This window comes from Garra rufa, chromosome 5 (assembly GCF_049309525.1).
Source record: "Garra rufa chromosome 5, GarRuf1.0, whole genome shotgun sequence".
NCBI lineage: Eukaryota > Metazoa > Chordata > Actinopteri > Cypriniformes > Cyprinidae > Garra > Garra rufa.
This window is the reverse complement of record NC_133365.1, coordinates 3,103,755-3,120,153: the sequence shown is the minus strand read 5'-3', so window position 1 is coordinate 3,120,153 and position 16,399 is coordinate 3,103,755. Positions and strand designations below refer to the sequence as shown.

Sequence of the window (16,399 nt, the reverse complement as noted above, 5' to 3'; positions counted from 1 at the left end):
CGCTTTCTCGACTCTCCCATTCCCCAGAGCGGCCTATTCGGCGACACCGTGAAGGGTTTTTGCTCAGCGGCGTCGAACATATCGCCGGCCCCCAAAAGCCTGCGATCCTCCGCCCATCAGCATACCCCGTCGAGTTGCCAGAGCAGTACGCCTCCCCGTCGTTCGGGCTGGGCGTCTCCTCTGGCGCTCCAACGGTCCAGAGGCAGACGGAGGCCGTCCAACATATCCTGCCCCGCCGCGAAGTTACCATTCCGCCGCCTGGGCCCCCGCCTCCGCCTGCCCGTCGCCGAGGGCGTCCCCCCGCAGCTCCGTCCCCTGCTGAGCCACACGATCCAGGCTCGCAGCCGACGTCGAGCCGCCCGTGGGAGAGGGACGCCGCTCGCCTCTCAGGGTCCTGCGACGGAAGACCCTCGCAGGCGAGCTTCGAAGCGTCCCTGATGCGAGCACCCCCGGAGGTGGAGAGAGCTACTCTGTCGGCACTCCCGCTGGAAGCGGGACTTAGCCGGTCATTTGAAATCACAGAAAGACCCAGCTTTCTCACCTCTGGGGCCCCGGCCCCGAGTTTCCTTCCTGAGCAGCACTTCCACTCCTCGGAACCAGACTCGGGACCGGATGTCGCCAGCGCGGGAACCAGGGAAGTAGGTAAGCACTGCTTAGCGCAGTTAGACACTTCTCCAGGACGTTTATCCTTCTGGGTTTTGTCTCCTTCCCTGTCTTTCCCCAGGCTGCCCCACCACGGTCACGCCGGTCAACGTTCCCTTGATACCACTACACTGGTTGATACGGACGGTACGGCCCGGCTCCAGGCGTCCGCCCAGACTCACAGGTACCCCTTACATTCTTTATTCGGAAACAGGCGTGCCTCTGTTCTGCCTGCGGAGGTCGCGTTCCTACTGGCGAAGGACGCGATCCAGCCTGTCTCTCCGGCCGGGACGAGGTCGGGGTTTGATAAGAGTCCTGACTTCACGTGTCCAGTTAGAGTGGTGGGTTAACATCCGCCCTGGATGGAGCTCTGTTCCGATCCCTTCTTAGGCTGTCGGCACACATGCTCACGACGACGCACATACAAGTATGTTTCCGTCTCCAGGGCTGGGTTGCAGCCATCTGCCTGAAGGGCACCCGCTGTCGCGTCTCGATCTTTCCCCGGTGCACACCCCTCCGGCGGTCTGCCCCGGGGGTCGAGCGCCCAGCGTGAGGTGCTTCCACTTGGCTAGTCCCTCTCCTTCCTGCCTTCTTTAGGCCATAGGAGCTCCCCTGTCCCCTCTTCGGCAGACAGGTACTCGCGTCTTCAACCGTCTCTTCGACTGGTGCTTACCAGCCCACTCGTGAGTTCCGTTGTGCGAATACAGGGACCTGGTGCCTCGGCACCCCCGCCATCTGGTCCTTCAGGCCAACCGAGGGAATCCCTTTCCTCGGTCGGGAGCCCGACTCGGTCCACAAGACGGCCCGCCTTGCTACCAAGAGCACGCAGTTGGTGCTGTAGTCTCTGAGCTAATCAGGAACTATTCAGCGGTCCCCTCAAATCAGAGGCTCCTGGGGCACATGTCAGCTCTAGCCGCTTGCCGTTAAGCTGTTTCATGTGAGACCGCTGCAGCACGATCGAGTCCTATGATGGGCATGGCATCTCGGCTCTCTCCGGACTGGCGTTTTCCCGCAGTATTGCCGACAAGTCAGCCAGTGGCTTACCACGGGTTGGGTTGCCATGTACAACAGAGGCTTACAGCTCCTCCCATCTGCTCCCATGGAGTCCAACGTGGCAGATTTTGCTACTTGCCATTCATTTAAAGCAGGGAAACTCAACCGTGCAGCCCCCCGTTTCCCACGGCAGTCCACCCACCTGCAGAATGGCGACTCCACCCCGTGACGCAGCTAGTTGGAGTTATATCGGCAGGCCCAGCCACATCCGCTCGCCCTCCCGATTCCTTCCATTGCCAGAGTAACTCTGGCACATAGCTGACCTCCGGGGCCCAAGTACGCCCTTCCCCAGTGAGCCTCCTTGCGCAGACTCTGTGCGAGTCCAGGGAGGACGAGGAGTAAGTCTGGAGGTTGCGCTGCAAGGACGGCCCACCCGGACTTAGGTCTTAGTAACCTTCCCCTCGCGGCAGTCCCTCCCTGTCAGGGCACGGCTTGACACCATAGATCTCTCCGGCCTTCCACAGGCCGTGATACAAACTATCACTCGGTACTGGGCTCCCTTGGCAAAGGCTGGCTCAAGCACTGAGATGAGGTCTATCGCTGGCATTCCTCTCGCTGAGAGGCACAGAGATACACGATTGCAGTAGTGCTTCCTTTCCTGCAGGAGAGTTGGAGCGCAGGCTGTCCCCTCGACTCTCGGAATATATGCCGCCGCTTAGCCGCATATCACATGCAGTAGATGAAGCAAAATAGGTAAGCACCCACTGGTCGTGAGGTCCCTCAGAGGTGCCAGACCGCGCCTCATACCCTCTTGGGACCCCCCCCGTCGCCCTTCGGGCCCGCGGGGCGCTTCATTTGAGCCCCTGGCCTCAGTCGAGCTAGAATTCCTGTCATTTAGACAGCGCTCCTGATTGCCCTGGCCTCCATCAAGAGGGTAAGGAGACCTACAAACTTCTCTGTAGGGAAGCTTCCCCGTCGCCTTCTCAGGCCGCGGGGCGCTCCCTTGGAGCCTCGGGCCTCAGTCGAGCGAGAAAAACGCTCCTGACTGCCCTGGCTCCCATTGAACGAGCAAAGGTTCCCCAGAGGTGCTCAGTGGGCCTCAGTCGAGTCCTGTCATTAAGACAGCGCTCCTGACTGCCCCGGCTCCTATTAAGAGGGTTGGAGACCTACAAGCTTTCCTTGCCAGCAAAGTGTGTCAAGAAGTTCGGGCCCGGCGACTCTCACGTTACTACCTGAGACCCCGGCCCGGCTATTGTGCCCAAGGTTCCCCACCACGCTTTCCGCGGTCAGGTGGTGAACCTGCAAGCTCTGCCCTGGAGGAGGCAGACCCAGCCTTGCGATGTTGTGTCTATGTGAAAATGAATTCGCTCGGCACTTCAGACGCACCTAGCAGCTTATCTGCTTGGGGTTCAGCAGAAAGGGAATGCTGTCCCCAAACTGAGGTGGCTCATTGGGTGGTAGATGCCTCTCCCTCTCTTATCTATATCTGGGAGAGCCATGCCCCTTAGGTGTTCATGCCCACTCCATTAAGAGTGCTGCTTCATCCTATGCGTTGGCTCATGGCGCCTCACTAGCAGATATCTATAGAGCTGCGGGCTGGGCGACACCTAATACCTTCGCTAGGTTCTTCAACCTCCGCGCAGAGGCCGTTCCTCCCGTGTCTTAACATAAGACTTCAGGCGAGCGGGGGGACGGCTGGTGTCGGCTTGCTGCGCCATTCCCACGTGGATCCGTGCGCTATCTCCCAGAATGTTCCCTCCGGTGAACCTGGGTCCTCCATGCCCCGCAGTCAGGGCTAGATGCGGAGTAGTCCTTGGCTGTGATCCTGCCTGGGTCTCCTTCGCCCCACAGGTTGTGGCTATACTTTTCAATATTTTCCAGCGGAGGAGACCGCTGTTTCCCTCGTGTATCCCTAAGAAATCTTATGGATATATTGAATTATTCTCATTTCCACATGCACAAATTGCATGTGCTCCGCCCCCCCAACCCATGCTTCAGTACATCTGGCATCCCTGCAGGCCCCCTTATAAAAAGGGGGCCTCGGGGCGTTGGGAAGGTTACGTTCAATGACCGCCTGCGGACACGTCTGGGAAGACCTGCCGGCACGTGGCGTTGTGCGTAACGCGGCGTCAGGGTCGTGGCCTTTTCCATGGGTCTAGTTCCCAATGTAACGTCGAAGTGATTCGACTGAAGGGGTAACGTCTAGGTTACGAAGGTAACCCTCGTTCCCCGAAGGAGGGAACGGAGACGTTACATTCCCCTGCCACGCCCCTGGCGTCGCGCTGACGCTGGGCTCTCCCGGCTCTTCAGCAAAAGCCTGACTGAGTGGTGCGCGCAGCCATCTTATATACCCGTATGTACGGGGGCGTGGCCGGCGCGCACGTCCACTCGCCAATTTTCAATTGGCCTTTTTAATAAGGCTCAGAGGTGATCGGTCTCTCAAGCGAGATCCCAATGTAACGTCTCCGTTCCCTCCTTCGGGGAACGAGGGTTACCTTCGTAACCTAGACGTTTTTAAAGCTCTGTCAAACTTCTCATTTGCATGACTTCTCATTCAGTTTAATACATTTGTCTGTTATTTAATCTAACTAATCCTAATGGTTAATCAGAGAATCATTTGGTGCATCTATAGATTTTTATAGTAGTTTCTAAAGAACTGTTTACAATTCAGGGATAAAAAAAGAAAAGATATATATAATTTTTTTTTTTTTTTTTTTTTTTTTTTTTTTTGATTGATCTTAGATGACATACATTTTTTTTTATGTGTGTCTGTCTGAGGTTCAGGTAAACCCTATGTTATGGGGACAGAATTTCCCCCAGAGATGGCAATATATGAAATCCTTGTTCTTGTTTTTCTATGAGAGAAACATGGGGGGATAGACTATTCCATTTGTACAATATAAAACCCATTGCTCTGGAATGTCAACATAATGATAGGAATACCTGTGTTGTGTTTGTGTACCTACTTACATTTATTTTATTTATTTATTATTATTATTATTATTATTTTGCTTTGGTATTATTTTCAAAAGTAAGGTGTATATTTTCTAAATTCTTAGTACAAAAATCCAAACTGATCACACTTGTAATACCACTAGTCATTTATCAAAGTCTGATCCCATGCTTTCATTATAATTACACATATTTTCATCCACTCAATAATTGTTTCAAAACATTAGATTATTGTAAAATATATTGAGTACATTTGATTTAATCACTGAAACACAACAGTATGATCTTCGTTCAGTTTAGTACTTTTAACAGTCAGTTAATTCAAGAGCAAACAATGCAAGATATGTTTTAAATCACCTTTGTTGCTGAAATAATTACAGTAATACAGGCAATAAATGTCATATAAGAGAATACACTTAAATTACCTACAATGCATATCTCACATAAAATCTATAAAGAATTTATCCGGTGTTTTATCAAAAGGTGTGATGAAGGTATGACATGGCCATACGTTTTCTGCTAGAACAGAGTTTACTGTCAATGGAGTAATTGTCCTTACTGTGCCATGTGACTGAATGTATACTCTAACTGAACTTTTCAGATGAAGTAGGAATTATAGTAATGTGCAGTCTTTAACATGGTAATGCTACTATATACAGTATTACATGGCATTACGTAAAATGGTGTATTTACAGTTTTTTACAGACGCTAGGACACATTTCTCAATACTTAGGTCACTTTTGCAAAACTCTTCACACAGTGAGCACAACAGAAGTCTATGTGGGCTAAACTGAGGATCAATTATCATTGTTTTGGCACAAAATGCATTCAATGACTACATCTCTCAAATTTCATGAATTCTTTTCTCACTCAGACACAACAACTGCCAAAAATCTTTGTACGTACAGGACATTTTGCAGATGCTTACATACTGTTTTCAAAACTGTTAAACTTATGTTCAAAACAACAACATAATGCAAAACTGAATAAGACAGCAAAATTCAACGGCAATATTTTATTGAAACATATTTCAAACCTAAAAATGCAGTTTAACCAGCCACAGCTGATTCTCATTGTAGATGAACATCTACACAGGTGTTACTCTTTCAATTTCATTACATAAGGAGACAACTGCTGAATTGGTTTGTATTGTGATGTAAACATGGACCCAAATAAAAATAAATAAACGACATAAAATATTGACAAATTCTGCATCATGTCTGATTCATTCCAGTAACATGTATTGCAGTTATAAACAAAATATATTGCTGTTATAAACAGAGATGTGTCCTTGTTTTACACAAAAAAACACTGTGTAATGCTGAATGTTGTTAGTGTTTTTAGGTCATTGTTTTGTGGGTGACAAAGTGTGTTTGTCGGCTGTCAACCTTTGCTAGTGTTCTGGAAGAATGAGTTTATTTGAGACCTGAATAAAGTGTTTTGGTAGTTGTAGTGCATTTTGAATGTGAAATGAACTGCTTTGCCAAGCTGAAAGTCGGTTAGGAGAATTGTGTGAAGAGTTTTGCAAAAGTGACCTAAGTATTGAGAAATGTGTCCTAGCGTCTGTAAAAAACTGTAATGCCATCTGTCTCCCTTCTTCTAATACATCTCAATCAATCTCTGATCAGTTCCTTTTGTCCTGCTGTATATTCAAAACGCAAGGTTTTACAAATGTGGATGATCTTAAAGGCAGGTTTTGGGTGATTTTGTGAAGCGTTGCTGGGCACCAATTTGTCCCCAAAATATGGTTACAGTAAAGTAAGTACACACACATACAAACACACTTACAATATTGTGGTTATCATCTTGGATAAATAATTTTTAGTGTAAAAATAATTAATTGCATTTGGTTATCTCTAAATTGCAATCAAGTTGTGCTTACACACTGCTTTCAAAACTGATAAAAGCACATTCAAATCAGAACGATGGTAAACTGTCCATTTCTGCAGAAATTATACTGAAATATAAAATATTAGCAAAGCATTTACTATGAAATTGAATAATGAGTATTCAAAACACAACTAAGTGGAATTTCAGCCAGGCTAGATGTCCTATTTTTGGCCAGCCCAAACATGCACACATTCATATTCACACTCACAGTCTCCAGTTCACCTGTCCTATATGTCTTTGGATTATGTGAGAAACACAGAGAACTCCACAACTCCACACAGAAAGGCCTTCTATGACTCCAGTACTGCACATACAGTATCTTGTTATACTAGATTTTTTTTTTCTTTTCTCGTAATCATTGCTCCAGGAATTTATTAATTTTTTTATTTCATATTTTATATTTTTTATATAACTTTATTTTTTTTTTTTCACAAGTAAATTTTGTCTTTTTTGTATGTAAATAGAGGGGAAATTTTGCTTTTTCATTCATTCTTTGTGCTGTAATACAGTCAGTAAAATGAAAATATGTCATTCTTATCCTATAATGAAATACTTATGTGACAAATCATTCAAACTTCAAAGATAAAAGTTCATAGTTTATGTAATGCTCCACATTGTTAGTGTTTTTAGGTCAGTGTGTTGGTGAAATGGTATGTTTTCTGAATCAAAATTGTTGCCAATCTTATGGTGAAACAAGCTTATTTTGAAACTTATATCAAGTGTTTTGTTGGTCTGAGTGAGTTTTGGAGGTGAGATACATTTTTTGGCCAAGATTCATGTTGGTAATGCAGACTGTATGAACAGTTTTGAAAATGTGGCTTCAGTATCGAACACTTGTTAGCAATTGAAAAAACAAAACAAAACTGTAAAACAATAGTGACACTAAATTACATATATTACATAATTACTGTAAAAATTTAACAAAATATATCAAAAGTAATATTTATAGTAATACTTCTTGTGAAAAAATATGAATGTTGATCAGAGAGATTACACATCAGTTATATTAAGCTCAAAGCCACGGAATCGGGATTGGTATCGGCCGATCACCATGACATGAAATCGGTACTCGGTATCAGCTGCAAAAATCCTGATCAGAGCATCCCTAATAAATATTTATAAAATAATTTCTAATTTTGCAAATGTGAAGATTTAAACACAGATCGTTATTGAAATACACTCGATTGAAAATCTTGCTGAGTGACACACACACACACACACACACACACACACACACACAGACACAGACACAGACACAAAAAAGGAAATCCATGTCCATGAACACAAATCAATAGATTTTTTTTTTTTACTATGTCACTAACTTCTGTGAGGCTGGGTTGCACAATGTGAGGTCAAAGTAAGTTAAAAGTGTAACCTCACAGCGTGTGCTCATAATATGGTCACAATAGGCATGTTACGATTGACAGGGTCCTTACGCAGTGTTCACTACTCCCTACTCCCTAAGCATGGTATATCCATTGAAGTGGACTTTGCTGACAATAATTGCTCATTTGGAATCCCCTGGAACATCATCAAAAAAAAAGAAAAAAAAAAAAGAAAGAAAAGGCAATGACAGGGTCATGCAGATTATGATATAACATTATAAACACAAAATAAATATTGTAATTTATTTTACTTTACAGTTTTTTTGGATTGCTTACACACTAAAATTAAAAGTAGTACACTATTAGCAAAACCTTACACTCAAAAAGCAAAACATCAGCCCATATTTGCACAACTATAAGCACATTGTCAACCTCACACTTGTTGCAAAACTCTACACACAGTGATTTGCAAAACACTAAACACACTTAACATACATTACACACAAAAATCTATCATGAAGTCACTTCCTTGCAATACCAAAGCACTGACTGTCAAATTACCGCACCGTCCAACCAATTGGTTCAACACAGTCATCAGGTGTGCAAACACTTGTTTGCTTAATTGTAGACACACCAATCAGGTGTTTAAGCACTATAAAAAGCAGCAGGTGAGTTCATCGGTCTTCAAGCACAATGGAAAGAGTCAGAGAAAGAGTAAGACGACGAGGAGGACAACGAGGAGGAAGACGAGAAGGAGGAGGAGGAAGGGGAGGAAGAGGAATCAACAGAGAAAGAGATGGAGGCCATGCTGGAGGTAGAAGGAGAGGAAGACGAAGACGAAGACAAGAAGGTGCTCAAAAAGGACCGAATCTGACAAATGAGATCCGCGCAACACTGGTTGACCACGTTGTCAACCACGGCCTGACGCTGAGGGAGGCTGGACTGCGAGTACAGCCAAATCTAAGCCGATACACAGTGGCAAGTGTGATAAGAACATTTCGACTGGAAAATAGGTATTGTACAAATATTACCATATCAAAAACATCTGCACGGTTTCAGTAGCTGCTTACAGTACTGTATTCTATGCAGTATCAGCACTTCTGTTACCTTGTCCTGTGAAATTACTGTACTATTGTTTACTGTTTTTTTCAACGTAGGATTGAGGGTCAGGAACGACAAGGGGGAAGGCCTCCTATGTTCACAGAACAGCAAGAGAGGGAGATAGTAAACATGGTTTTGGCCAACAATGCTATAACACTCAAACAGCTCCAAGCTAACATTGTCAATAACCATGCCAGTTTCAACGATATCCATCAGGTCTCAATATCAACACTGGCACGCATCCTAAAAAAAAATCATATTCAAATGAAACAAATTTATCGAGTGCCTTTCGAGCGCAATTCCGAAAGGGTGAAATGACTGCGGCATGATTATGCAGAGGTATGTATTCACTTTAGCAGTGTGATCTTGCATACTGTCTCATAATCTTTTACTGTACTGTAATATGTATACTAGATCTACACTGAACTACACACTTTTGCCTGACACTGTTCTTCAGGTAGTTTTACGAATGGATGGAGAGGAGATCCAGCATGAGTTCATTTACGTAGATGAGGCTGGGTTCAACCTGACGAAAACACGAAGGAGGGGAAGAAACGTCATTGGCCACAGGGCTATAGTCAATGTCCCAGGGCAACGTGGGGGAAATATAACACTCTGTGCAGCCATTACACAGAATGGGGTCCTCCACCGCCATGCCCGTATGGGCCCTTACAACACAGCACTCATACTTACATTCTTGGACCAATTGCACAACATAACAGCAGCAAATCAAATCGATCATATGCAATACATTGTTGTCTGGGACAATGTGTCTTTCCACCGCTCTGCTCTGGTTCAGAACTGGTTTCAGCAACATCCACATTTCACCGTCCTATATCTTCCACCATACTCTCCATTCCTCAACCCTATAGAAGAGTTTTTCTCTGCATGGCGGTGGAAGGTATATGATCTCCATCTCCAGGCTGAGGTACCCCTCATACAAGCCATGGAGGAGGCCTGTGACCAGATGGAGGTAGCAGGAATACAAGGATGGATTCGTCATTCAAGACGTTTCTTTCCAAGGTGTCTTGCTAATGACAACATTGCCTGCGATGTTGATGAAATTCTCTGGCCAGATCCAGCTAGGCGAAGAGACGATGTCTAGTGTTTTTTTTTTTTTTTTTTTTTTTTTTTGTAACAGTAAACTTACAGTACAATACGTAAAGTGACATGTTACAGTACTATGAATCTCCATGTCAACATTTTGGGCATGTTGAGAAATAAATGAGTTTCTTCAGTGTGCAACATTGGTCTTGTGTAGTTTTTTGATGGATTTACTTTATATTTGTACTTTGTTGATGGTAGCCTACTCTAATCATAGGGAAGTAGAAGTGCAAATAGTGTTTTAGGTTTATCACAGCAGAGTGTAACTCGTGCAAACAGAGTATAGTAAATGTGAAACGTGTGTTTCTTATGGTAAAAAAGTGTGGTTTTTTAAACATAAGTGTATAGTTTTTACAAGACTGTTTAATTATGCAAAGAATCTGTAGTATTTTGTTAATTGGGTGTGTGGTTGTGCTAATTGTGTGTACTGTTTTGAAAACACTGGCCCAGCTTTTAAAATTGTGCTTAAGCAATCCAAAAAAACTGTAAAATTAAAGACATACAATACGTTATCAAATAAATATAATATAAATATAAACATAAACAAATGTATATGTTTAGAAGGTTAACAGATTGTAGTGGTCTCATCTCGTGTGCTTATTTTGCCACATGATTTCAATTGATTCGAAGCTTTGAAAAGGTCTTCTCCCATCACTAATTTCCAATGTCATTCTCAGTGCTCTTTGAACTGAACATGGAATCTCATTTAAGATGGCGGAATACCCTGTGAAGTTCACTTCGCAGTCCACTTGCGGTCGAATAGAATGCACCTAATGTGAGGTCAAAGTGCACTCACTGCACAAAGACTAGGTACCCAGCATGCATTGCAGCATGAACCTTATGATTGTCACTATTCTTAAGATTTATTCACTGATTCTTGATGTCTCTCTTTTATGACACAGTAGTTCAAAATGTTTGTGACTTTTGCTTTTGTGAATTTTGCTTTTAAAATCCTTCATAAATGATTATGACATTGCATTATGTAAAATGTTATAAAGTCAAGGGTCAAACTAAAGCTAACACTAATCATCATGATGGTAACATCAAACAAAATAACATGATCATCTAAATCTTTGTTAATCCTCAATAAGCGCTTTTGTAGATGTCTGACAGAAATTAAGTCAGTCTGGTTAATGAGTGAGATTCTTTTATTTCAGTTGATTTCATCTAAGGCTGTGGCTGGAAGTAGTTGTATGTCTGGAGAATGTTCTTATAACAAATAATCTATTAGCTGGGCGTGCACTGACAATACGACCTCACCATGTGAGACCATTGTGATAGTGTTGAGAAACAGGATATAGTATGCCCCTTAGTGACCAATACTTGAACTGCCTCCTCTCAACCTGCTCAACATTTATTTTATTGTTTGGGTTATATTAACAACATAGACCCAAACAGCAGTATACAACCCCTGGAAAAAAAAAAATGGAATCACTACACTTAGAAGGTGTCCACCCAATTATTTTACTTTATAACAAATAAACCAATCACAGATATGACAAAACAATTTTTGTTTAATTATTTAACTCACTTGTTATGTGAAACATACCTCAAACAAATTAAATTAAAATCGTTGAATTAATGGAAAATTACTTTCCATATCAAGTAGAGGAAAAAATTATGGAATCATTCAATGTTGAGGAAAAATTATGGAATCAGCTTGTAATTTGTATTTCTGAAACAATTATCTAAACATATCTAAAATGCTAATTAGTCAGCAGTTAAAAGAGAGTACTTACAGACGAACTTGGCTAATTTTAAGGAAACATGTCCCCAACAAGAAAGCTGTCAGTTGATGTGTGTGACATAACTGTAACTGCAACCGGCTGATTGAAATGAGATTTACATATAGAAAGGCCAAATGAAAACCAGCATTAACACATAAACAAAAGAAAACAAAATTAGAGTGGACTAAATAGAAGAAGTCAGGGAGTGTGGATGATTGGATGAAAGTTACATTCAGTGATGAATCACAAATCTGCAATAGACAAGGAGATGATGCTGGAACTTTTGTCTTGTGCCATTCTAATGAAATGTATAAAGATGACTGCCTGAAGAAAACAATCAAATTTATCAACTCATTTATAATATGGAGCTGCATGTCAGGTAAAAGACCAGGGGAAATGGAAATCCTTACTGCAAAAGTCAATTCACAGGTTTACACTGAAACTTTGGACACTTTTCTCATTCCATCAATAGAAAAGAAGTTTGATGATGTTAGTATGATAATGCACCTTGCCACAGAGAAAAGCGTGTTAAAGCTTTTCTTCAGGAAAGACACATCAACTCAATGACAAGGTCAGCAAACAGTCCGGAATCTCAATCCAATTTAAAATTTATGGTGAAAAAAAAAAAAAAAAAACTGGTCTATGAAAAGGCTCCATCTTGCAAAGCTGATCTGTCAGCCGCTATTCATTGATGGTTCCATCATTTTTTCCTCAACATCGAATGATTCTATATTTGTTTCCTGTACTTGATATGGAAAATATTTTTTCATTAATTAAAAGAGTTTAATCTAATTTGTTTGAGGCATGTTTCACATAACCAGAATGTTGAATTAATTAAAAAAAAAAAATGTTTTTTGTGTAAGTGTAAGTGTAGTGATTCCATAATTTTTGCCAGGGGATGTAGGTACTGTATATTATGCTGCTGTCACTTAATACACCAATCTAATATAAACATGCAATTTCTTTCCCAGCTGTTTAACTTCACAGACATAACCCACTGTGTTTTTGTAACTCATGCGTGTTTTTAGCATAAACTTGTGTGCGAAAGAGAACCTAGTGTAGTACTCACATGCCATGTATGGATCACCTGCTTCGGATGTGTGTGTCCAGAACACATTTAAATCAAAAATTTAAACTGATATGGCCATAAACCGCATGATTTCAGCGCGACAGACAAACGCTTAACGAAAGACTTTGTGGACTGCTTTCATATTCTGCTTTTCTGTGGATACGGATTTGCGGGTCTTTTTCTCCTACTTCTACTTGCAGGACCCTGTATGTTAAGGTACTAAATTTGTTTTAATTGTTTAACCACCACAGCGTCTTGTCTGCATTGGAAACAAGCACGATTTGTGTCAGTTGCAAGTGACGTCACAGGTAGCAGAGAGTGCAAGTGACGATTACAAGTGACATTGTAATTGAAAGTCTGAGAGTATGCAAGTCCAAGCCAAGAGTGCAAGTGCAAATCTGCAGCCAGACCCTTCTCTCTTCGGCAGTAGCCATGTATGAATAAAATTTTCATTTGCTGTTTTGACATTACTTTCTTTATTCTTGATTTTTTTCACCCTGGCACCCTGCCTACTCTCAGCCTTTTTTTTTTTTTTTTTTTTTTGCTTCTCTGTTCAATCGATCCTAATCTTCTCATATCTATATGTCTTTAAAATGTGAAATGAGAGATAGTGTGTAATTTTGGGTGATGCATAGATGATGACTGTGGATAAACATACCCTTGTCCTATTTTCTCAAAACGTGTGTATTTCTTCTTAGGATCACCAACGCTGACAATGCTTCCTGAAAGTTAGAGGAGAGCTCAGTAAGGCTATATATAAGTACACAGAAGCAAACACATACACATAGCGCTTTTGGAAAGGTAACTGCTGCAGAGGGATGGTTGATGAGTATTGTTGGTAGACTAAGAACAGTGATCTCTTTCTGTTATATGAACTATAATGTCTGTTTTAGTGCACAGTGCTGTTGATAATCTGGATTGCATGTGTCAAATGGAAAAAAAGGACAATGATTCACAGAGTGCATACAAGCCCAGACCTGCATTCCTAGTCAAAAATACTAATTCTAGTTATGTGGGTTAGATTCTTGTTGAAATTTTATCCGATTTTGAAACCAACACCAAAGATTATTAATGGGATCAAATAAGAATAATTTAAAAATCAAATACGATCCTTTTGGATAAACAGACACTCCTACAGGAGTTTTTCGCATTTACTGGACCATGAAAGTCCTTGAAATTATTTTTGAGGTCATACAGGTACATTTTATCCCACTGGGAATCATAATAGTCATTTAGGGACATTTAGATTTTAGATTTAATCAGTTGGCAAAGACTTTTATCTGAAGTGGCTTGCAGCATATTCTAGCTATTTTATCAAGTGAACTTGCTATTTATTTATGTATTTTTAGCACAACATTCCACTAGTTGAGCTACACGAATACACTGGGAACTGGGAATGTTAGAATATTATACAATTCTAAATAGGATCCAACAAGACTGATTCCAAATTATGAATTTCCATAAGAATCCTGCACACATTCCTTTGCAATTAGGGTGTAATTTCAAAATTCCGTATCTGCTGTTTGAAAAGAACCTTTAAGAATGCATTTTATATGTACTGTGATTTAAAATACTGCAACACTATTCTGTCATTCATGAATAATTCATTGAAATATTACTATACTTTTTTTTTTTTTTTTTTTTTGCATTTATGACCAGATGTATAACCTTTCAAATATTACTGGGGCCCTTTAACCAAATATTGCTATAGTATCTCTTAACAGTTAAAAATATTCTACCATCATACATACAGCAGCACTCTTGCCTACATACTGAGTTTTTCCAGTATTTCCTCATCTGTCATCTTGGATTTCTTCCTCTGTCTGTCAGTGTGACGGTACAGCGTACTGGGCGTGTTCTCCGGCTGTACTTGAGACTCTGGAGGGGTCGTGACCTCTTTGACAGAAGCAGGAAGTGCAGCTGGCTCAATAACAGAGCGAGTGAATATCTACAGTGATAAAGCAGAGGTGTACATAAAGTGAAAAAAGAAAAGAAAAAAATGAGAACTGATAAATGTCTTCATTGTTTCTCCTAGACAACAAGAGCAAATAGAGACTCTCAATTCTCAATTTTTTCTGAGAAATACCCTAGTAGTATGATGCATCCACCTTCGAGTTTTTTTTTTTTTTGTACATTATATTTTTGTTCATAATGTATTATTATGTATATAATATCTACACAATTAGCATGCTATACTAACAGATTTGGTGTGCTCAGGTCGTGGAGCGATGATGGGTGGAACCTCATCATCATCGTCATCTTCATCTTCTTCCTCTTCATCATCCTCTTCCTCATCTTCTTCTTCAGACACCGGAGGTGCAATTGGAGGTTCCAAAGTTGTCTTAGCCCCTTGCTGTGCTCCCAAATACACGCACACAAACAAACATATGCACACAGTGCAAACAGGGTTGAGTGCTTGATCTACAATCAATACATATCACAAATGTATCTCTGCACAGCTTATTTGTAGCCTTCATATCTAGCAATTTTAAACAAGACCACTTTTTGTTTAACAGTAGAGATCAAGTGAAACAGCAGAGATTACTCCGTAGTAAATGTTTTGGTTTCACTTTATTTTGATGGTCCCTTTAACACATTCTGCTGACTATAAGTATCATTGCACCCACAGAATTAATAGATTATTAGGGTTAGAATAAGTTGACATGTACCTAAAGTTACTTATAGACAGTAGACGGTGGAATGTCTGTTGGGAGACCATAAAAATAAAGACTTGTAAAATATTAAGCAGACATTCTACTAATACTCAAATGTAGGGATACTATTAGGCAACTATTATCGGTTTGATGGTTAGTATTACTGTTTCATATTTTACTTATCATTATAACCGGTATTCAATTACCACAATTTGAACAACTGAGGAAAAAATGTACAGCAAAAAACAGTTTTAAGCAACAGTCTCACTTGCGCACAGCACCCAAAGTAGTTTCGTTTTGTTTAAAACATTGCAAAAAGCTGGAAGGTTTTAAAAGAGTGCTAAGGGAATTATACAAATTCATATATGAATTAATTAATTATATGAATGTACCTCTGAAGTTTCTGTCTTCAGAAAAGATTCAGTGGCATTTTGTTTTCAATTTCGCTCCATGTAATACCTAAAGTAGTGTTCTTAATCGCAATACTGCTTTGTCCACAGAGTTTATGGAAAACTTCAGCTTTTCCATAAGCGCCACCTACTGTCATAGAGTGGATTTGCATAGATTACATTTACCTTCAGCTTGTATGCAGTTTTTGGTCTGGCCAAACAATGGTATGTGTGGATATGGAACAAAGGTATGCGTGGAACAATATTCTACAAATTTAAACAATTCAGATAAGTTATCTAGAATTATTCATGGACCAGGTTAAATACATAGATACATAGTGATAACCAGCAGGTTATCTGTGTTTTCAATGCACTAAAATGTATTTACTAATGTATTTACTATGCACAGTATTCATACTATACGTTGCAGCGAAAGAAAGTATGCTAGTATATGCTATTCCTTATGCAGGTATGACTTCCACCGTAGACCCTTTACAAAATCAAATGGACTGACTGCACTGATAATGTTATGAGCATAAGCATAATACGATGG

At 41.3% G+C, this 16,399-nt stretch overlaps 1 protein-coding gene across 1 annotated transcript in view; it reads right to left on the bottom strand.

The window, feature by feature from the left end:
* LOC141334363 (serine/threonine-protein kinase PAK 3-like) overlaps positions 1-16,399 on the bottom strand; it is a 63,153-nt gene that overhangs the window by 25,398 nt on the left and 21,356 nt on the right. Inside the window, exons 4-6 of the mRNA XM_073839418.1 lie at positions 15,004-15,156; positions 14,577-14,751; positions 13,462-13,525 (exon numbers count right to left, since the gene is read on the bottom strand). Of these exons, the coding sequence (XP_073695519.1) occupies positions 13,462-13,525; positions 14,577-14,751; positions 15,004-15,156 (392 nt within the window). The remainder of the gene's footprint in view (positions 1-13,461; positions 13,526-14,576; positions 14,752-15,003; positions 15,157-16,399) is intronic.